General features: G+C 46.0%; 1 protein-coding gene across 3 annotated transcripts in view; it reads right to left on the reverse strand.

Annotated features, from left to right (window-relative positions):
• The window catches only part of ANKEF1 (ankyrin repeat and EF-hand domain containing 1), a 44,930-nt gene extending 21,473 nt beyond the window's left edge, over positions 1 to 23,457 (reverse strand). The window contains exons 1-7 of one of the 3 annotated variants that reach the window (XM_019500701.2): positions 23,387 to 23,457; positions 19,943 to 20,068; positions 12,232 to 12,619; positions 11,373 to 11,572; positions 5,834 to 5,983; positions 4,842 to 4,965; positions 2,513 to 3,329 (exon numbers count right to left, since the gene is read on the reverse strand). In XM_019500701.2, the coding sequence (XP_019356246.1) occupies positions 2,513 to 3,329; positions 4,842 to 4,965; positions 5,834 to 5,983; positions 11,373 to 11,572; positions 12,232 to 12,577 (1,637 nt within the window). In that variant the 5' untranslated portion in view covers positions 12,578 to 12,619; positions 19,943 to 20,068; positions 23,387 to 23,457. The remainder of the gene's footprint in view (positions 1 to 2,512; positions 3,330 to 4,841; positions 4,966 to 5,833; positions 5,984 to 11,372; positions 11,573 to 12,231; positions 12,620 to 19,942; positions 20,069 to 23,386) is intronic. The other 2 variants (XM_006270570.4, XM_019500702.2) reach the window with 2 other exon arrangements.
• Between the last annotated feature and the right edge of the window lie 207 nt (positions 23,458 to 23,664).

Raw genomic sequence — 23,664 nt, forward strand, 5'->3', positions numbered from 1 at the left:
CAGGTAATGTAATGCTTATTATGTTTAAAATTAAGAGATTGGCTTTTTCAAAATCACAGTTGTATGTAGCAACTTGTTCCATATATCTTAACGTACTTCATTTTCTTCTTTATGAATAGACACCCTGCTATTTCCTGCCCTGGTTCTATAGCTGTTCATATAATAGTTTAAATGAATTTTTTCTAATTTGTCAACTCTTGTTCAAAATAAAATCTTACATTTTATTATTTACAGTTCCCAAGCATCTATGTCAACTACAGTTTCCTATAGAATGTCTGAGGTAGAAAAAATACTAGGCTGCAACATGCGACTGCAGCCTTAATCCTAATATACTTATTATATGCCATGTCAGCTATATAGCATATCAGCTGAGGGTGTACTTGAGGGTCCAGTTTTTGAGGCCAAAGTCACCTGGATGTATTGTGAGTTCTGCAACAGAGAAGTTTCAGAATTTTTCAGAAAGCATCCACTGATTTGGAATTCAGCAGTTTTTGAAACTCAAAGGGAGGTGCTGAGTACCTGCATTTCACATGGACTAAAATCAGATAGTTTTCTGAAACCCACATAATTCAGACATCAGATATGAGCAAAAGCTTTGCCTTGAACCATTTCTGTAAGTCACCATTAGGTGGCCCCATTTTTCCACCTTCAAAATATGAATGTGTGTAACAGGGGGGGCTTCCTGGGGCCGGTCAGAAGTTGGCCCGCCTGTATGTTCCTGGGCTCACCGCCCACCTCTCTCGTCTGCCATGCCTTGTTGTTAAATAATTAGGATCTCAATTAGGCAAAAGGTTGCCCTTTGAATGCCCTGTTCTATGGGCCTATGTATGCAGCTCCAAACACCCTGTACTGTATCTCAACACTCGCTGATGTTTTTAACAGCTGTGCTCTGCTCCGGCATGAGGACAGGCCCTGCTCAGAACAGTTTTAGGCCTTTCACTTTCTGCCCTGTACGGGCTGCACTTGTACCATTTCCCTTTCACTGAGGCCTCTTTCACTCCACCGCCTCTCACACGGTCTGTGTTACCGCCCCTTGCAGGGCCACACTTGTACTGCCCCTCCTTTTCCATGGGGCCTTACTCACCCTGCCCTCACCCGGATCGTCCTTGGGCTTGTTTGCCTGCACTCCCTGGGCAGCAAGCGGGTGGGCTCTTCGGCCTCTCCCACGGCCCTCTTCTGAGCAAGCGCTAGGCGGTTTGCAGAACACTGGACTAACTCTGCCTCCGGTCTCTCGCCAGGTCACTCACCCAGCTGCTCTCAATCAGGGGCTCCTGACTCACCCCGTTGTTTCTTTGCAGCTCTTCACCCAATCACTCTTCTCAGTCACTCCACCCAATCAGCCTCCAGCCCACCTGTGGCCTCAGGCACCCAAAGGCTTACCTCGACCTAACTCGGCCCCCATGTTAGCAGGACCTACCCTCAAGCCCCCTGCTCACTGGGGCTCACTTCACACCCCTCCCTCACCGGGTGTCATCTCAGGCCCCCATGTTTGCAGGACCTCAATACTACCCCTCTCTACTCGACCTTCTCTCCAGGACCTACCCACTGACACTCTTGTGCAGGCCGCTAGGCACACCTCTGCACCCCGCTCTGCACCCTGCCTCCAGTGAGGCACATACTTTGCCCCTCCGCTGGGCCTCGGGTCGAACATCCTCACAAGCTCAGGTGCCACTCACCGGGATGCCTGGCCCACCATTCACACTCTCTGGGGTCTTGCACCCCACATGGGCTCAGGTAGCTGCAGCTGTGCCTGGCCCCAAACTGTCTCCAATGATAAATAACCCACCCGAAGGTGGGGGCTGGGGTTAAGATGCCCCTCCTAGCCTTTCACCAGGGTGGTAACTGGCCTGGCATTTCTGAAGGACTGTTCCACCACAAACAGCCCCACCAGACCACCCATCCCTGGCAGGGTGCAATTTTAGATCATGCCCAGAACCAAGACTCTTGTAGCCATCTCCATAAGCTCTTGCTCTTACCTCCTAGTGTTACCAGAGCAGCAGCTCCATCAGGAGATGTTGTTTGCTCAGTGCCAGGCAGCAGACTGCTGACTCTAGCTCTGCTGGCCTGAATCTTAAAACGACCACTCATCATAGCTGGGGCCACTCCTGCTGATTGCATCTTCATGCTCTTAAAGCGGCAGACACCAAAGGTGCTTTGCCACACACCTTCCCCCTTAAAACAGTTCCTGGGGAAGGTTTCTCCTGCTGCTCCACCAAAGCAGGCTCCCCTCAGAGGCTGTGAAAGCCTTCGAGTGGCAAGCACCCCCCAAAGGTGCTCCACCACAATGAGCATGAAGTTGATGCAGTGATGACAACAAAGAGAACCATACCTAATAGGGGGACATGGATATAAATTAACTACTGTTTGCAGTTTGTTCAGATTTTAGACTGATGAATAAAAATAGAAGAAGAGTAGGCAGTATTTATTACAGTCAACCATCAAAAATATACCCTGTACTAAACCCCCTAAAAACTACTCCCCAACTATTAAAATATTTAAGAAGTGACTTTACCCCTTTTCTAGAAGATATTTAATAGCATCCATGTTCCCGCTTCCACATGCCACCATCAAAGGGGTTTTGTAATGTAAATCTCTTACGTCCACTGGCACTCCCTCCTCAAAAGCTTTTTTCAGAGATGCAATGTCTCCTGCTTTAACAAGGAAGTTAATATTGGTGAAAGTCTTCCCTGGCTCATCAATATACCATGCGGAGTCATCCTGCACAGGATGTTCAGGTGGATGATCCCGATTGAAACGGTTGCTATCAGTAGCATTCTGAAAGGCCTCAATCATATACATAGGCCCGCCATCTTTTCGGCGTGGGCATTCATTCTCTGGAATGATACAAATTGGCATGGGGATGGTAAACTTCCCTTTCTTGGCTTTCCCTCTTTTCCCTTTCTTCTTTTTTGGTCCAAAAGATGTAATGAGGTAGGCTTTTTGCAGGTACCTGGAACCTTTAAAAAATTCTTCACTGTTAACTCCCCCAGCACGAGTTTTTTCATGTGCATGGGCAATTGTTTGTATTTGCTCACCATCCACAAAGGCACACTTTTCTTGAATGATTGATATAAAATCATCTTTGGTTACTGTCCCATCCCCTCTGTCGACTGCTTCAAACGCCTCACGAAGTGCTGCCTGATGTTCTAAGGACCAATCGTACAGCCTTATCGACCACTGCGGGTTAGCCTCTTTCACTCCAGGTTTGGAGTACTTAGCAAAGAGCCGTTCAATTTTATGCAGTTCCTTTGCTGCTGCTTTAAAGCCACCTTCTTTGGCAATGATTCTTGGGGTCTTTGTTAATAGATTCTTCCATTTGGGATCACAACCTACCATTAGAGAAATTATTTTAGTGAAAATACTGGGTGCACCATGTCTCGGACGGCTAAAGCCGACTCGAGGTGATTCAATAATTACTCGTTCGTTGGGGCGGGCTGGTGAATAGAGAGGCCGAGAAAGCTTTATGGTTGTAAAACTTTACTTACGTCGCTTGCTGTTGCGACGAAAAATGGTCCGGTCGTCTGAACAACCACGTTAGTTGTTCCAGCTGGCAGGACTCAGGCCAGCACGTCCGTCTACAGATCGGGCTGGCAGGGAAAGGGATACGTCTGGGATTGCGCTTAGCGACGGGGAGACAAATCGATAGGTGATCAGGCTATCGATTAGCTCAGCCACGAGTCAGATCTCTTCAGAGGCACTCTGCAGCGTGCTCAAAGTTCTCCGACTTGGGCGGAAGTCGCGCTAATTTTTAAACGGCCAGCAAGCCAATTACTAGCCGCCACGTGTGCATAATTTAGAACTGGCCAATAGCGGAACACACATTTACATCCGAATGGCGGGAACTCTCTTGCACCGGGGTTTTCTGCAGCAACAGAAAGCCTTTACTTTTGCAAGAGGCTCTCATGTGGCGGGAAAATTCCACCGTGCCGAGGCACCAAAACTACTGGGTTGTGACACACCAAACTAGCTGAGTCTGAATACAGGAGATTTTCAATATGCTGCTGTAGATAATTAATTAGTGGTCTATCATTTTATACTGTCTTAAGTATGAAGATAAATGTTACAGCAAATTACATTTTATAAATAGCGATAAAGTAGTGGTTAAAAATATCCATGTGTGTGTGGGTGTGCACACATGTACACTTATGTAAGGCTTTTGAAATGTTTATTTAACCAGTAATAAACCTGGAAAATCAAAATTGAAGTTGAAAATGTCATTCTTAACTTACTGTTAAGAACTACAGTTTGGCTATGTGAAATGCTGTTGCTTATAGTGTTTCAACCTCAAGAACAGAGCACAGGATTTTTCAGGATCAAGTGAAATCAATGAAATGTCCCGAGGCTACACTTCAATATAATCAAAAAATTATAATAATTCAATATAATAAAAAATGAGGCTGTCCATGACTCAGTTCCATTGTTCAGATCCTTTACGTATTTGGAAATAAATACATTAATTTGATATTGAAATGTAATGGGAATATAGAAGCTGTGAAGGTTTCAACAGCAGCTTTGGACAGTTCTGGAGGCATTTAATCTATCCCATGCTAACAGAATATTTTCCCTAGTTGCTATGCCTGAATGTTTACTCCAGTCTGGTATTAAATTACACAGATCCACTGAGCTTCCACTACTTCTCTTGAGAACTATTCTGCCCTGTCAGTGTCTCAGCCACATTAGTAGGAAAATTTCCTGACAGCTTGCTAGTGAATTTAGTATTCATTTAAAGATGCCAAAGTGACAGCCCTAGAGAGTCAAGTCTGCCTTTTGTGTGGAAGTGAAATCCTATATTTAATGCAGAAGAATTTGCATGATGTTTGTAAATACACTCTTTTATTTACCTCTTTGTCCTATAAATTTGCAGCAATCTGCAAAACCCCCTGCAGCAGCATAGTGAAGTGGTGTATTCCCATTCAGGGCAATCAGCCCCACATCTCCATTATAGGCAGAAATAATCCTCAAAATCTAGGAAAGAAATATCAGTGCCATCAAATATGCCTGTACTAAATATGTTGAAATAACAGGGGGAGGGAATTGTTTTAAATAACTGAAATATTGTGTAAGCTCAATCATCTTGTTCTTCACCCTCTCTACCACTTTGTCCACATATAAAAGATTATGAGAGAGTGCTATGATGATGCATCAAACCTGAGTCCCTGAAACCTGGTAATAATAGCTTCTGCTTTTATTTGCTTCCCAAGTTCAATCTCGGCTGTTACCAACCCATGCAGGGGACTGCCTTTAAAACAGAGCAATTACACGCTATAAGTAAATGGAAGCATTCCAGTAGAGATCTAAAACAAAGAAGGCACAAGTTGGGTAGAATATGTCATCAGGCTTCTCCACAGCAGAATTATATACATATTCTGGGCAGAAAGGAAGAGCTGCTAATAACCAGTTTCTTCATCTGCGTTGAAATAATGGCTTTCCCCACTCATTATCTTGTACAATGTACACACACCTTAAAAACAGTAGGATTAGATGAAGGAAGGGCAGCTGCTTCCCCCACCATGCACACCTCCAAACTTTCCTTTCATGTTCTCTACTCATAATAGAAACACCTCCTCCGTAACACATAACTGTGACAGGCTGCACCTCGTGAGACATCATCTTTCTGGAGGGAATCACCCACGTAAGGCAGATGGGAAAGAGCCCACATTTATCGATACCTCAGAGAAAACTGTTGAACAATTGTGAGGGGAAAAAAATTCATTGTTTCTGAAGGCCCTGTGATGATTTGATAGAAACTATTCCCGAATACTGACTGTTCTGCTTAAATCCAAAAGGACTAGGTAACTTTACAGTAAGGTGTTGGTACAATCTACTAAGATACCTCAAAAAAGCCTCCTTTGGCTGCAAAATGGGCAGCATTGTGCCTTTCGTTGTCAAACAGGTTAACGTCACCTCCTTTCTCAAGTATGCCACGCACCACCTCCAGGACACCTTCTCTGGCTGTTTCCATTAAGGCTGTACGACCGGTCACCTGCAAATTAAGCAGATCAGTTTTACATCGGTATTCTTGCTAAATGGCATAAGCCAGTGTTGCTAGTGGTTATCAGAACTAGAGGCCTCCTTTGTGCATTACAAAGTAGTAAAAGAGGCTGCCAGCCTTATATTTCCAAAGTCTTTTGCAGCTTACATTTAGGAACCTAACACTGCAGCCTTCAGAACATGAGCACTCAAACCCACAGGTTCAATCCTGTAAGCAGCTGCACACTTAGCTGGCTGCATGCATGACACTGAATGCCACACTGAAGTCAATGTTCCTTCTTACATGAGGAAAATTACACATGCACTTTATTAGCAGATAGGTCCCTATTGAAAAGTGTTTAGCTCCCACTGAACGTGTTCTATACTACCTCTTTCCTTTTCTTGCTCTGCACAAGCCAGGTCCTGAGAATAAGGGAATGCAGCTGCCTCAGAGCAGTCTTGCATACAAGCCTAGCACTGCCCTCAGGTTCTCTGTCTTGGGGCCCTCTCTCCGCCTTGCTTCTGAGATGTGATGTATTTGGAGCAGGAGCATGAAGTGAGGCGTGCCTCACAGTGTCACTCCTAGGCACAGAGGTGGCATACACAAACCCTCAAACACTTACATTAGTGGACAGGTTTTTCATAAGGGCTTTTCACCCAGCAATTCCCAGTGTTATCAGGCGCTGAAAGAGATTGCCAGACTCTTACTCAGGAGTTAAACAACCATGGAAACACATGTAAAAGAGATTCCTGTTATTTCTGTGTGAGAGATGACATTAAAAAAAAAGCGAAAAGGGTCATAATCCAGCCAGTGCAAAGAACTTTGAGCAGCGGTGCCTGAAAAGTACTTGTGTTGGCTACCTGCCTTCCTGTCATAAAAAAGGCCAGAACCCAAGAAGATTGGTCCAGTTTTCTTCCCTGGCAGGGAGAAGCAACAAGCCTAACTGGGGGAGTGATCTTTCACGGGAAGGTGAGGTTTGAAGAATTTCACTACTAGTATTATATTCTTGAGCAAAGCTGCCATCTTCAATGCACAAACTAAGTCTATTCCATCTCGGAGGAAAGGCAGCAAGAGGGCACAGCAGCCCCCCTGGCTCTCCAGGGACCTAGCAGACCTCCTGAGGCTAAAAAGAAAGGCCTACAAAGGATGCAGGATGGGAGTCACCTCCAAGGAGGATTATTCTGCACTGGTCCGGTCCTGTAGGGAGCAGACCAGGAAAGCCAAGGCTGCAACTGAACTCCAGCTAGCTTTGAGCATCAAGGACAATAAAAAGTCCTTTTTCAGATATGTGGGGAGCCGGAGGAAAAGCAGGGGCAACGTTGGACCCCTGCTGAACCAGATGGGGCAACTGACAACTGACGCCCAGGAAAAAGCCAACCTATTAAATAGGTACTTTGCGTCGGTCTTTCATCAGCCCCATGGGACGCCTGTGCCTGCTACAGGGCCGGGAAGTCCAGGTGAGGGTGATCCCCTGCCCTCCATTAATGCTGACTTCGTGAAGGAACATCTTAAGAAGCTGGATACCTTCAAGTCAGCCGGCCCTGACAATCTTCACCCCAGGGTACTCAAGGAGCTGGCGAGCATCATAGCCCAGCCTCTAGCGCGGATCTTTGAAAACTCTTGGCGCTCTGGTGTAGTGCCCGAAGACTGGAAGAAGGCCAACGTGGTGCCTATCTTCAAGAAAGGGAGGAAAGTGGATCCGGCTAACTATAGGCCCATCAGCCTGACTTCTATCCCGGGGAAGATCTTAGAAAAGTTTATTAAGGAGGCTATCCTTAATGGACTGGCCGACGCCAACATCTTAAGGGATAGCCAGCACGGGTTTGTTGCGGGTAGGTCTTGCTTGACCAATCTCATTTCCTTCTACGACCAGGTGACCTATCACCTGGACAAGGGAGATGAGATTGATGTCATATATCTTGACTTCAAAAAAGCCTTCGATCTGGTGTCCCATGATCGTCTCTTGGAGAAACTGGCCAATTGTCGCCTTGGGTCCCCCACGATCCACTGGCTGGAAAATTGGCTCCGGGGTCGGACCCAGAGGGTAGTAATTGATGGAAGTCACTCATCGTGGTGTCCTGTGACCAGTGGGGTCCCCCAGGGCTCTGTCCTTGGACCCATACTGTTCAACATCTTCATTAACGATGTGGACACTGGAGTCAGAAGCGGACTGGCCAAGTTTGCCGATGACACCAAACTTTGGGGCAAAGCATCCACGCCAGAAGACAGGCGAGTGATCCAGGCTGACCTGGACAGGCTCAGCAAGTGGGCGGACGAGAATCTGATGGTGTTCAACGCCGATAAATGCAAGGTTCTCCACCTTGGGAAGAAAAACCCGCAGCATCCTTATAGGCTCGGCAGTGCTATGTTGGTTAGCACTATGGAAGAAAGAGACTTGGGGGTCATCATTGACCACAAGATGAACATGAGCCTGCAATGCGATGCTGCGGCTAGTAAAGCGACCAAAACGCTGGCTTGCATCCATAGATGCTTCTCAAGCAAATCCCGGGACGTCATTCTCCCCCTGTACTCGGCCTTAGTGAGGCCGCAGCTGGAGTACTGCGTCCAGTTTTGGGCTCCACAATTCAAAAAGGATGTGGAGAAGCTTGAGAGAGTCCAGAGAAGAGCCACGCGCATGATCAGGGGTCAGGGAAGCAGACCCTACGATGACAGGCTGAGAGCCCTGGGGCTCTTTAGCCTGGAAAAGCGCAGGCTCAGGGGTGATCTGATGGCCACCTACAAGTTTATCAGGGGTGATCACCAGTATCTAGGGGAACGTTTGTTCACCAGAGCGCCCCAAGGAATGATGAGGACGAATGGTCACAAACTACTACAAGATCGTTTCAGGCTGGACATAAGGAAGAATTTCTTTACTGTCCGAGCCCCCAAGGTCTGGAACAGCCTGCCGCCGGAGGTTGTTCAAGCGCCTTCATTGAACACCTTCAAGATGAAACTGGATGCTTATCTTGCTGGGATCCTATGACCCCAGCTGACGTCCTGCCCTTTGGGCGGGGGGCTGGACTCGATGATCTTCCGAGGTCCCTTCCAGCCCTAATGTCTATGAAATCTATGAAATCTTCTATTACACCAACACCACATCTGTACTGGATAGTCAGGCATGTTTTGCTATGGTGGAACATATATTCTGAGGATTGCCTGACTTTGGTTGGCTTTGGTTGGGAAAAATATAGATAGTATACCTTGATTGCATATCTCAGTGGCATGTGCTCTCTCTGCCTTTGCTCAAGCAAGCCCTCAAATAATGCTGGGGCGATGGCTGGAGCATGGTTTTAAGCCTCAAAACTCAGAAAAGATCATCACAAAGGTAAGGTTTCATGTAAAGGATACATAATTTACTGGTCTATACACAAATTCAAATATAAATTAATGCATTAACTGGACCACTACTTTTCTGTGTTAGCTGCCTCTGGACTTTGCCTCTTGCAAAAGTGTTTAAGGGATAGGGAAATACAGCCTAGCATTATTAGGGTTAACTGTTGTCCCTGCATCCCAGAGGTGGTGGAATATCACTAGAATAAATATTTCATTTGTGAAGCACTTGGGGATGAAGCACTGCATCCACGTAAAATATTAAATAGTGTTCTTGCCTGACATGGGACAGGCCCCTGCCGCCTCCCTGGACATGATAGCCAGGCAATACAACTGACCTCTCTTGAAAATTACTTTGTCAAAAGAAGGGCCACGCTGTTTGAACTCAGCTAAACTGTGAGTCACAGCAAATGGAAAACTCTTTGTCCTGGGGAGCCAATTCAGTGAAAATGGAAGTCATCTGATCTTGAATGAACTGTAAAGAGAAAAAGAGTTCCAAGAGCCCTGTGAATCTGCAACATGGTCCCCTGGTGAAGTACTGATTGAATAGAAAAGAATTGATCCTGTGAATTCAAAAGCTCTGATTTCAGATGTTTCATATTGTCTATCGGTGTCCATCCACCATCAGAAAACGAGAGGCCAGAGACTGATTACAGTATAAACACAGAGAAACAATCAGACAGCTGGATTATTCCTCAGTGAATAAGGTCTATTTTACAGGTAATTTGGGGGTAGGAGGCTGTGCAAGACAGAGGTAGCTGCTGTAACTGCTGGCCAGGAGCTGCACAAGCTGGCAAGCAGGCTGAATGTCGCTGAAGCACAGGGAGTTTGCTGGGGGGGCAGTGCTGTGAACTTCTCCAACCTAGCTTCAATTCACTGACTGATGTGGCAGAGGACCAAGGCAGTGGCCCTTTGCTATTCCAAGTGGAGGATCTTGCATTATTAGCAAGGGCCAGCCCCACCTATTAGATGCCCCAGTGTGATCCTGTTCCATCCTGCTCGAGTCCCTGAAAAGCCATTTCTGAAAAGGCATGTGGATCCTCCTTTCCCTGATTTAGCCTTAAGGCTAAAATGAGGGCTATATTATAAAAACATGGGTTCATGGTTTTCTAGGAACAGGGCAGGGTACAACAGGATTGCACTTAGGTACCTAAAAGCACCTAGCCCTCCCTCTCCCCTTTCTCTGCACTCTGGAGTTTGCATTATCATTAGCACAGCTCTAATCAGCAGACACACTCAAATTGAAAGCAGTCAGAGCTGAACAGGGAGGGGGCAGCTAGCAGTGCATTCTTTGCATGTCACTTCCGGACCTGGTTTGAGATAGTCTCAATCTTCAGGCCTTCAGGGTAGAGAGCTAACCCCATCTATTTTCTATGGCTCACCGTGGGAAGCAAAAAGAGTAGTGAGGCATGGCATGTGTGGAGAGAAGAAATTTTTAGACTGGGTGATTTTAGGAATAAGGATGAGGGTATGCTCCTGCACTGGTGGGTATCTGCAGCACAGGGAATGTTGAATATGCTGATGGTACTGGGCCAGCTATTTTTTTTCTTTTTATTATTGCCTCTGAAATAAATGGCCTGGATTATGGCAATCTCCTGCTCAGATGAACAGAGGATAGGGAGGGCAAAGTAAAGGGTTTCTTGTAGTTTCTCATCCCCGTGTTCCCATGTAGCCACATTATAGCTCTAAATTTATTGGATATTATTTCAGCATTTGAAACCATAGGCTAGATCCTCAGCTGGTATAAAATGGCACAGCTACACTGAAGCCACAGCAATGTATACCTTTCGGGAAACTATACAGACCTTCTAGGAAACTAGCATTTTATATATATAACTGGATCCACTGTCCAGGCACAGGACAGCCATTTAAATACATCCAAGATGATGAAGTTGTTGGGTATGGAAGTAATTTATGCACTGCTTTTTAAATGCCTGTCTGCTGCTGCTATAGTTATTCCAATATAAAGATTTTTGGTCATATGCTGTAGTGGTCTTACATCTACATTACAGTAATAAATATTTACATCTACATTACAGTAATAAATATTTAATTATAGGAGTGTTCCTACTGGGTTCATTGCATTGGGGTCTGCTCCTTTTTCCAAGAATCTCAGGCAGATGTCCTTAATCTCATGGGCTTGTTCACAGGCTTGCAGAAACACTGGCTTCCCATCAAGAGTGCAGTTGTTAACATCTGCACCATATTCTAAGACAATCTTAATGCAACGGTAGTGTCGCTTTGTGGGTAAAATGCAGTAGAACAAAACACCTGCAACAAAAAACCCCCAAGAAATGCCGTTAACAAATAAATATTCAGAGCCTGAAATAAATATTGAGGAAGGTTCTTTTGGTCCTAATCAATTAATCTGGTCAGAAGGTGTAGGTAACATTGACACAGACCCATTAACTTCTTGGGTTTTAAAGTGCTATCTGTGTGAATTCAACTTCAAGATAAGGGCATTAAAAAGGAACATATGAAATACTCTTTGGATTTCAATGTGGAGTAACCAATATTCAACGAAATCAGGCCATCAGTATTTAGACATTTACAAAGCTAATTTGTAGCTCTTCCCAATATTTAGAGGCCTGATCCAGAGAAAGTGATTATGCTTGCAATGCTACATAAGCCCTTATAAGAGCCCTTCTCTTGGGCCAAATGGTGTAGCCACCCCTCTCCTTTTCTACCCTGAATGCTAAATAGACACCAAACCCTCATATATTCAGTATCAAGTCACAGGCTTAATGCTGAGCCAAAAAAAAATAGTGATGCAAGCATAGGCTCTTTATGTAGACCAAACATTGCCACTAAAGATGGACTTACTATGCATGGTCAGCCTGCAACACGTGTTGAGAAATCAAAATGCAATTTGTGTTTGATCCTGGCTCTACCAGGATATTTCTATCCAACAGGTTTAAGCGGGACTCTACCTTTTCCTTCATTATCAACAATGGTCATGTTTGCTCCAGCCTTTGCCAATATATCCAAGGCTAAATCATGGCCCAGCTCAGCTGCTTTCATCACAGCCGTGCGCCCCATCCGGTCCTGAACATTAGTATAAGCTCCTTGTTCTATCAGGAAGTTGCACATGTCAATGTCATTTGCAATGCAGGCTAAATGAAGAGCAGTCTCTCCATTGGTGGGCTCGGTGAAATTAATGAGGTCTTGGAATCCAAGCTTGGTCATCTTTTCTATCTGCTTCTTATCCCTCTGGCGAACGCACTGTAGGACTTTGTAGATCTGCAAGTGTTCGAGTCTTTTGTCTGCTAAAGACATTTTCGATCAGCTGATGTGGGTTGTCCTCCAGGGAAGAGCTTTCTGGGCACAAACCATGTAAATACAGAAGTGAAGTTATTCTTCTTGCAAGCAATAATAGGTTGGGTCCAAAGCACCTACCACTCAAGGCTTCAGGGGCACTGAGCCCCCCATGGTTCTTGATTGGGCCATTCTGTGCATGTTTAAGATGGACATAGTAAAAAGAAGGGTTAAAGATCTGCCAGGCCTTCTGGCCCATTAGGGGAAGGCACAGCAAATTATGTAGCCAACAGAATCCAAGGGAGTGATGTGGTTGGCATTCTGTCTGGACACCTTTGAATCCCCAACCAGGTATTCCTTTACACTTGGGCTGACTGGATGCAGCCTTTAGCACAAGGATATCAAAATCATATGGCCCCACAGGCCAGATAAGTGGCATAGGACTGGTCCAAAGACCAGATGAGAAGCACAGGGTCAGCCCCACAGACTGCACTGGGCCCATGGAACTTCCCTGCTTCCCCCTGTATGCCAGATCCAATGGCCACAGCATTCAGTCCAGCTGGTCCAGGACTGCATTGCGTGTGGTACCCATTCTGGCCAGCCCAGGACACAAGCCACATGCACTGACTGCTCCAGCCAGTCTGGAGTGGACACTGCATGCAGCGTGGGTCCTGAACCAGCTGGAGCAAGCACTGGAGTTGGCATGCATGGGGACCCATGAAGCATGCCCCCTCCCACACTTCATGTCAGATGTAGCACCTGCTCTGGCTGGTCTGAGACTGTCACAGCAGTGCCCGTCTGAAGCAGGCCACTTGTGACTTACGTTCTGCCCTGGCTGAAGTGGGCAATAGATCCTGCATGTCATGGGATTAGGGTCCTGGACAGGCAGGGCCAGATGATGTGGCTTGGGCCTGTGGGCCATATCTTTGATACCTCTGCTTTAGCACAAGCCTAGAGCAAAAGTCAAAACTGTCCCTCTGAAGCCTTAGTGAGACACTTAGCCACTCATTCTGCCATCACACCCACTACACACCTGCACATGTACAACCCTTTTGTTCTTTAGGAAGACTCCTCAGTCACTGAGCATTTAAACTGTTACATGTTATTTAATAGGAAAATTAAATACTGGATTGAATGTAGCTAGGAGTGAGAGTGGAAGCTGTTTTCTATTACAGGGAATGCTATCCTGAGCCTAAATAGATGCAATTAAATGAAAGAGGGTTGATGACCCTCTGTTTTAATGCTGTCATTAGAAAGAAAAAATAATCAGAAGTCACAGTTTCCTCTGCTCTTGCTGAAGCATACAGCCTGATATTCACTTCTGTTGTAGAAGGCCAGTAAAAGACGTACACACCATTTAATTTCCACTTGAGCCCTATTTTGTAGTAAATGGTGTATGGACATCAGACTGAGTCCTCTCTGCAAAGGATGAATTGCACCTCCACTGATTCCTGGGATAAAGCTTGGCACTGGGAAGTGTCAGAGATGGCTCTGGCAGTCTCATTGAAGTTGCTGTCCTGTCCATTAGTAAATCACCTCTCACAGTCTGACGCATCCTACTACAAATGATAGCCTCCATCCAGCAGAGTAATGGAACCAGAATAGCAGAGGTGTTGCAGGAGTGAGGGAACCATCCACTGTACTGGGAAAGCTTTTACAGTGCCTAACAAATAACAGTAATGTTCTTCAGGCATTTTTGAATAATCCTCATATTTTTCTTGTTTTAGTGGGAAGGCCATTTTTCATTGAAAAAGTTTGCAATGGCTGTGTACCCTGCTGTAACAGAATATATTCATTTCTAGAACCTGCTTGCTTCCCTGAGTAATATGTTAGCTCAGAAATGTTAAATAAAATGCACAAGCACTCAGCATTTGCAATCTAAACATGACAAAATATGCCAGCTAATTTTAACCTTACATCAGCCCATACTTTAAGGAATCACCTTCCCATTATTCTCTCATTTATGCATCATGCTGAAAGTTTGACATTCTGCTTGGAAATTTTCAAACTACATATCAAATTCTATTCTATTCTACAATCCTCACTCCTACAGTATCTGAACACCTTCTGAAAATGCATCAAGTAATATTACTAACATATCTCATAGTTCCCTTCTCTCTCTGTCATCCTTACATGCATGACATTATATTATTTTGTTAAAGGGAATAAATGCACTCTGACATCAGGCAATAACAAACAGCCTGTTGTTAAAGATGAGCTGCATGCAACAGTGTTTTGTCCCAGTAGGGAAGTGACTTACTTGTGTATTCTGCCTTCTGGGTCACTGGGGAAGCTACAAAACAGAAGGGAGTTTCAGTTTGACAGCTTTAAAATATTACAAAGCTGCTTGGAAGCAGGGATTCAACACAGTAGTTCATCACTGGGCTCTTACTGAAGAGTGAAATTGTGAGCTCTGCAAGACTTGGTATCTGACAGAGCTACTAAGAATAGCAGGCAGCCACTAGGGCTCATGTTTTCAAAGTACTTTGGCACCCCATTCCCACTGAAATAAGAATGGAGTGAAGCCTTTGAAAGCCTGGGCTTAAGTGTTTGGAGCATGAATGCTTTTCCTGGGACTGTGTTCCCTGCTTCCTATTGTCTTGCTGCATTAGAAAAGGATTAGTTCACTTAAAAAATCTTCCTTACTTTTTTTGGTGAGTGACCTTTCCTTCCCCTTTATAACTGGTGCTGTGGTAGAAAGTTGAGGCCCTTAATAAGGAATAACCCCCCCACTGCAGGAAACACTGTGTAAACACATAACCAAAAAATATTACCTGCCTTAGGAAGCTTAAAGTAGCCTTCTTGTGGGGCAGGATTTTGTCTGGCCCCATACTGATGTACAGGTCATTCTTGTGTGCCCCCACCTTTAAGCTAGGGTCAGCTGTAATCACACCCTCTGCTCCTTGTCAGTGCATCTAGGGCAGTGGTGCTCAACCTTTTTGCCCTGTGGGCCAGATGGGAGATGCCCAGGTGTGTCTTTCACCCAGATGCATCTGTGGGCTAGATCTGGCTGGTAAACTTAATCTGGTTGTTGTGGGCTTGGGGGGGGGGGGGGGGGCGACCTGGCCCCATTCCAGCCACACAAGTGACAGGCCTGGGTCTGATCCAGCTGTGCAGCAACAGGGTGGGGCATGAATTCATCCACATTTAGCTTGGTTATTTGGCCAGGGGGGAGGCAATTAATATTGCCACCACTCCCCTGTCACCAAATTTCCCAAACTGTGGGGATCGTGTGCCAGAGGTTGTGGCTCTGAGGGCTGGATTTGGACCAAAGGCCAGGGACTGAACACTGCTGGATCCAGGGCATAAAACATTCCGCCATTAGGAATGACTCCACCCCATATCCCTCCTGGCCAGCTTAATGGACAGGTCAGTGAGAAGACAGCACGTTGCGCCACCCCAACATAGGCTAACTTCCTCCACGGTCTGGATGTAGGGGTACGTCAATACCAAATACTACAGTTCCGGGTAAATAGACCCAACTTAGCTCTAAATAAGCTAGTTTAGAAGCAGTCTTGCACTGGCAGCATGGAGCTCCACATGGGCTTATCAGTAGTTCATGTGGAGCTCCTTGCTACAATGGCTTGACTAGGTGTGGTACCCGCATCAGCTTGTTTAGAACTAGTTTAGTTCACATTGGGCTGCACTGAAATGTGCAGCATGGACACACTTTCACTCATCAGTCTTCAAGATTTCCTTTCTACCTGGTGGTCAGGAAAGAGTTTATCCAAGGAGAGAATCAGTGACACAAAGAATGTAGGAAGCTCCTTGCCCTTGCTATAAAGCAGCGCTTCCCAAACTTTTTGTCAGCGTGACCCCATTTATGACCCCATTTCCTCAGCATGGCCCTTCACTCCCAACTCACAGCCCCCTGGCCCTGCCGGTGCCCCTCACTCCCAATCTGCAGCCCCCCACTCTCCCCAAGTGTCCCAGGGCCAGGGCCCTCAGCCCCCTTCCCCACCACCCCAGCAGTGCCTGAGCCCTGGCGGCCACCTGCAGGAAGCAGCAGCTGCTAAGGCTGGAGCGCAGCATAGCAGCAGGGTGGGGAACCCCAAGCCCATAGTGGGCAGCCTGCATCCTCCCCCCTCGCCCCCCCCAATAGATGGCATGGCCAGAGCAGAGCCCATGGTGGGGGAGGATGCAGGCTGCCTCTGTGGGCTTGGGGCTTCTCACCCTGCTGCCCTTCCCCCGGGCCTCTGCAGCCCAGCAGGCACGACCTGGCACAGAAAAGTGCTGTGCTGTGACCCCATCCACTGCTATTGTGACCCCATTTGAGGTCACGACTCACAGTTTAGGAACCACTTCTATAAAGTGTAAAAATCCTTTGTTTTATCAAAGACTAGGAGTTGCTGACTCGGGCTAAAAATAGATATTGCCTGAGATTGCATTTCTGCTGCCATAAGCATTTGTATGGCAGCACAAATAATGAGCAATGACATCCCTACCTTTTGTCCCATCACATCAGTGGTCAACAAAAAAAAGTGTAAAATAGGGCCACTTTGTCTGCCTTGATAAAGTGGCCCTATTTTACACTTCATTGAGGCAGACATCTATTCGCTCTGTGGTGGGTGGGAGAGTGCGAGCAGCCCGGAGCTGCCCACACTCTCCAGCACCCTGGACAAATAATCTGGGAGCTGGAGGGGTCCAATCCCATGCACCCCAGGAATTCCCACAGCATCTTGGGTCCATCAAGCCCCAGGAGCACCTGACTAGCTTTCCTTCCATACGAAACATGCTCTGGGGAATCTCGAGCCATCTTGGTAAGAGGGCAAAGTCAGGGTTCCCTGTTTATGGAGGCCTGCCCTGGGATCTCCAGAGGAACATTTTCATAAGTGGGGAAAGGTCCCAGAGTGGAGGCATGGGACCTGAGGAATCCCTGGCACCCTGCATCTCCATGCCAGGATGTGTGAGACTTGATGCAGGACAACAGGCAATGTATATTTCACCCAATAAAGGTGATCAGCTGTGGTGAAATGTGTCCTGCCCCAGCTGATCCACTTCATTTGGTGACATCTGTTTTTACCTTTAGAGCACATAATATGGGCCACATTATTCTTTACTTCTGTCAAGGAATCAAGGGATTAATTTACACTAGGCATGGCCAAACCATGGCACGGGTGCCTGGATGTGTTGCATGCAGCCAGTCAGAGAGGGAGCAGGGAGAACACCTGCAGCTAGTACAGGGAGCAGAAAACAGACCAGCAGATGGGACAGGGAGCACCGGGCAAGGAAGCAGAAAAAAAAAGTAGTGGGTCAGGAAAGGGAAAGAGATTTGAGTGGCACTCAGTGAAGGTGTGGGGCTTACGTTGTGACATGCCTGCCAGAAAGGTTGGGTCCCACTGATTTATACCTTCTGAAGATCTGACAGTTTATTATACTTGAGGCTTTCCCAAGTGTCTTTAAAAAAACTTCTGCAAGTCTGGATTTGATGGAGTACTTGTCAGGAATGGAGTTAGGAGCAACGCTTGCATTGTCTTCCCATCCTTCTCCCTCATATATGTCCACTAAGGGACTGTGTTGCAATTTAGAATGATTAATATTTGGAATATGGTACATCTACAGAGCTGGGGTGATGTTCATTATATCTGGGTTTGAGTTTGTCTTATGGTGTATTGTCTAATTCAAAATATATTGCCATTAGATTTTATTTTATATGTACTTACACACTGTGTATGGGAATACTATTTATATTATTATTTATTTACATACACACGCAGCATTAAAACCCCATAACACCAAATAAGCTGCCATTCTATATCTTATTTCACCCATTTATTGACTGCTTGGTTCTCAGGTTTTAGTTACTGCTTACTATTCAAGCCTTATTCTCAATTCAGAATGGTTAAGTTTAGCCTGGGGTTTTTTTTTATAGAACTCATTGCTTAGTACAGAGTGCTTCATGCATAATGGTGATTTTCAACACACATCCACGAAATAACGTGTTTGTTTTATCTTTGTTTTACATATGAGGAGCTGAAAGAAGCGTTAAGGTAACACCTGCCCAGTAGTTTGTGGTGTCCACTTTGAGATGCCAAGGATCTGGACTTTCAGATATTTAAGATTCTACAGTACCTTATTAGTCCAAAGCAAAGCTCTCACCAACTTCAACCACAATAGTGAATGCTCCGAGATCACAGCTGAACTGTTTTACTTTTGGCTCCCAGAAAATGAGGAACATGTAATCAGCAGCCACTTGTGAAGTGTTTGTCTTACAAGACTTGCTCAGCATCACCAGGAAACCCTTTGGCAGACACAGGATAGAATCTATTCCTCCATAGCAGCAGTCAGCTTCCTTAACCAAAAGACCCTCCTTTGTCTTCCTACAGCTCTGGCTCTAACCAGGGCTGGATTAACCCTTTAGTGGGCCCTAGACAAATAAAGTCATGGGCCCCAGGTCAGCCGAAACCCTCCTGCCCCACCCCACCCCAGCACTGCCACCAGCAGGGAGCAGGGCTTGGAGACACCACTAGGAAGCAGCCACCATGGTGGTGAGGATGGCGGAGAGGAGGGGAAGGGAAGGAAGGCGGACAGGGCTATTCATGCCACCACCACGGAGGGAAAGATTGGGCCCCTTCCAGTTTAGGGCCCTAGGCATGTGTCTAGTTTTCCTATGCATTAATCCGGCCCTGGCTCTCACTCATTACACACTGTCCATCTTCAGCAACTTCAGCAACAAATTAGACAGGGGTCCTCCAGATTACAGCTTCTTTCACTACAGTACTTTTCAACATCTCACTAGTCTGCATTAGGTAAATACTAAGAACTCTGGGTGCCTATACACATGTTGGTTCACATTCTAATTATAATGCTCCAGTGTGGCCTCATTGTCATGTGTATAAATACCCATGGGGAATTTAAAAATTGCCACTGGGGTGCGTTATCTAAACCTCATCAAATGAGATTTAGATGAAGTGTCCTGCAGGGGCTTAATATACATGACAGTGACCATGTCTATATGAGTGGCAGACTGTGCTGTTGTCAGTGCGCAGTCATTTGGTACTTGCATAACAAAGTACTAGATGACTGCGCAGTAACTGGCATTACTGCACAGTTTTTTTTCTGATGCTGTTGTGCAGTAGCAATGAGCTATTGTGCAAGTAGCTTATTACTACTGCGCAGTAGTGTCGCATCAGGGTTAGTGCCCCCAAAGCTACTGTGAAGTAGCAATGAGCTACTACACAGTAGACGCTGCCAGTGAGGTGTTTTAATTAGAATAGCCCTCCGGGAACCACTCTAAACGCCCCCCTGCCTCCCTGAGCACAGGCAGCCAGTGTCTGTTACATCATTTTAATTGGTTTTACCTGTAATCTATTATTCTTTGTTGGGAGACAAAGGACTGTTAGTAAAATTTTGAGCCAGGGACAGCGTGGGTAAGACTGCACATACCTATGACCATAAGCTTGTATCCTGGCTTGTAATAGTTGGTAACAATTTCATGCCTGTCTTGATAAACACAAAGGGAGATACCAGTTGGTTGTTCTAGACCATATCATGATTTTGGAATGGATTCATCTGAGAACAGAAAACTCATTTGAATTATTTCACTTAATTCCACCTAATTATTTCTCCAGTATGCCTAGTATTATGAAACTCCTTTTAAACCAGTTCCTATTATCTCATGGAATTTGCCAACCAGATCAGGGTTACCTAGATACAGTGGGAATTTTTCAAAGACACAATATGAATTAGGCATCAGACTCATTCACTGACATAAGGAAGATGAGTATTTAACCGCCCCTTCCATCTTTGAAAATCTCTGCCACCGTTTCTCACAGCAACAGTAAATCTTTTTTTTAATCGCATTGCTGCTTGAACATGGTTTCCTACTACTGTAACACAGAAAGCACAATACTAACTAATGAACATGCTTAACTTCTCTTGAACAAGGAGTCCCACAGGCTTTGATATAAGCCTTTATAGGGCGGGGCCCTTATAATGAAAGAATGAGATTAGATGGAAAATATCTTTTCTCTTTTTCTTCTGTTTACTTTGCCTATAAAACAGCCCTTTGTAGGAAAGCAGTTCCAGTGTCCTCTCTATAGCCAGTTTCCCATTGTTTATGTGCATCTCTTCCATAGCAACAAGAGAGAGAAAACAAAATATGTTTTCAAAAATAGAAAATGTCTTTGTAAAACCACAAAAATTGATAGAGAAGCTCAGAGATAGGTGCAGTCACTGAAACTTGTTTTTTCTTTTAACAACTTGACACGTTCTTTTAACTATTCACCAACCTGGTAAACAAACTTGTCAGGCATTTTATAATTATTTTTAAAGATATTATAGTACTTTTTAAGATTAATCTGCTTACACATTGGTGCATAGATAAGCAAAAGCAATACATTCTGACATAAAATAACTTAATATGCTAACAATACCTCACTGTGTTTACTGCTTTACACTAGTAATTCATGGGATTTCAGCTGCATGATTCCCATTGACTAATGTTTAATGGGAGCGATACAATAAAAGCCTCATGAAAATTTATTCCAGTTTAGTGGATAATCAACATACTGCAGTGCTATAGTTAAAGCACAGATATTTTCCTTTCTAAGCCTTTAATGAATTCATACTTTCCTATAAAGGATTGTGCTTGACATGAAACATATAGTATAGAGTGACACACACTTCTCTGTTTCTATTTTAGAATCACTAAGTCTCCAGTTTTGTTTGAGCTCAATCGAGGTTGATTTTGACTGAAGCCAACGTGCTTCTGAATTGGTACGAGTCAGCTCATGACAGTTTTCAAAAGTAGGAGGTCAAGGCCCATCTTAAGCTCTATGTAGCAGAGCAGGTGCTCAGTAGGCCTGAAGGCTGAGGAATTGATCTTAAAATATGTGCGTTCCCTTGTCCCCAGTGTGCATATCTAGAAATAGGACAGTATCTGTGCAGGGGTGACCTTCCCCTTTAACTGCAAGGAACCTGGGGCTTGCTAGTCTTCTTCAATTAAGACGTTCCTGCTATACTTGGACTTAAGTGGAAGAAAGCTTAGTAGATGAGGGCTGGCTGGGGAAGGAGATATGTTGTTGCTACTATAAAGAGGTCTCCCAGAGAATTGGCCTCGACTTCTACTGCCTGGAGCTAGCAGTGAGCTACCAGAAAGGGGGCCTGTAGTGAATGAGGGGAGTTGCTGATAGGAAGGGAGGTAAGTGGGGGAGGGTGGAAAGCTGCATCTGGCTGTTTTGAGCTGGTGGAAGAGGAAACTGAAGCAGGCTTGCTTCCCATCCTTCTCTCCCTCACCCCTTCTCCGCATTTAAAACTGAGCTTGGGTGCCATGGAGAAAAGGTGAGCTATGGCAATACCATTCAAATGTGCATGCTCCTTCCCAGCTATAAAAAGGGTGTGCTTGTTGTTTTTTTTAAAAGGTAAGGTTAACAAAGAAACAAACAGACCTCAAATCAGCAAAGTGCACCCAAGCTCAGCTTTAATGGTTGGGGGTGGTGGGGGAAGGATGGGAAACAAGCCTGCCTCAGTTTCCTCTTGCACCCCACCAGACACACCATTCCTCACTTAGTAGTCTGGCATCAACACCAGCTCTCCAGCTGATTCTTTAACATGTTTTACTGCTCACTGTACAGTACCCAAAAGCCACCTCTGGAATCACTTCTACTGGCAGGCAGTAGGGAAACCCACATCTGCTCACTCATCTGGATCCCAGCCCAAGAACTGGGTCCAAAACAGCCATGTGCAGCCTTCCACCCTCTCCCATTTACCTCCTTTCTTTTCAACAGCTTCCCTCATTCACCCCAGGGCCCCTTTCTAAGAGCTGTAGTCTGCTAGGATCCAGCATCACACTTGTCTCTGTAGCAGAGCTGTCAAGGGCCCTGGTCCCCCTCAGGATGCTCTGTATGCATCACACTTGGCTTTGTCGTCCCCAGAGATCTGTCCTTGTGCATTAGAGGGGTCATGCTCCATTCCATTCGGCCTCAGTCAGGTGCCCTGGCGTCCTCAGCCAACTGCTAAGGTAGCTCCTGAAACAGAGTCCAGGCTATCCCTTACCCCAAGTCTTTGTTGCTTGCCTAAGCTATGTAGGTTGGCTATTACACCCTTTACCCTCATGTGGAAACTGACTGGGGCTATGTCGTGCCAAGCAATGCTTTACGCACATGTCGAAGCTTATGCCTGCAAACAAGAGGCTTCTCCCACACAGGTCATGCAAAACAGGGGGACTCAGTGACAGAACCCCCCACATTTCTATGGCAGACAAGATTCTTTTGGTAAATGCGATATCTTTTATTAAACCAACTATCTAATTTGTCTAATAAAATATTTTGTTTGTCTAATAAAAGATATCGCATTTCCTGGAAGAAACTATATCCTTAGACCAACCTGGCTACAACCAACAACACTGCATTTCTATGGCACTTCTTGCTGGGATCATTTGATCTCAGCAGTATTCCTGCCCAAAGCGCAGCGGGGGGGAGGGGGTTTGACTTGATGATCTTTTGAGGTTACCATTTTCGGGACCCCTTTTTGTCCAGGCTCTGGGCGAAATTATCATTTTTGCCCCCGCCCCTTCTTTCTGGCGCCAGGCAACCACTTGGTTCACCCATGCCTATGTCCAGCCCTGGGCACTTGGGATGGGTGGGCGAGAATGCAGTCATCCTAGCAGGCAGCCTGGAAGAAGCCAGGAAGATGCTCCCTTTTGGATCCCGCATGGGGGGCAGCAACCAGCCCCTCGCTTCGCCCCAGGCAGCAGCCCAATCCCTCCAGATACTCCTTGGGCATCTTTGTCCAGCCACCCGCCCGCTGGTCTAAGCAGGGCGCTTGTGCTTAGTTTGCTGTTGTGTGGGGAGCGCTCCCAGTCAGAGGCTGCGGGGCCGCAGGGCTTACCTCGGAGCCGGGGCAGGTGCCCGCCCCCCAGCGCCGGGGCACGGGGCTTGCGATCGGCAGGGCGCGGGGCGGATTGTTAGTCCGGGGTTCCTATAGCAACAGAACGGCGGCGGCGCTTACGTCATAAAAGCTGCACAATGAGCGGCCCCGGCGCGAGGGTTCGGCTCGCTCCAGCCTGCCCTGCCCAGCCCATCCTATCCTATCATTCCCGCTTACTCCAGTCAGGTCTCCTCTAGGTCCACCAAGGAGGGCCACCAGTCTGACTCCAGTACAGATCC

The sequence above is a fragment of the Alligator mississippiensis genome, chromosome 1 (assembly GCF_030867095.1).
Source record: "Alligator mississippiensis isolate rAllMis1 chromosome 1, rAllMis1, whole genome shotgun sequence".
NCBI lineage: Eukaryota > Metazoa > Chordata > Crocodylia > Alligatoridae > Alligator > Alligator mississippiensis.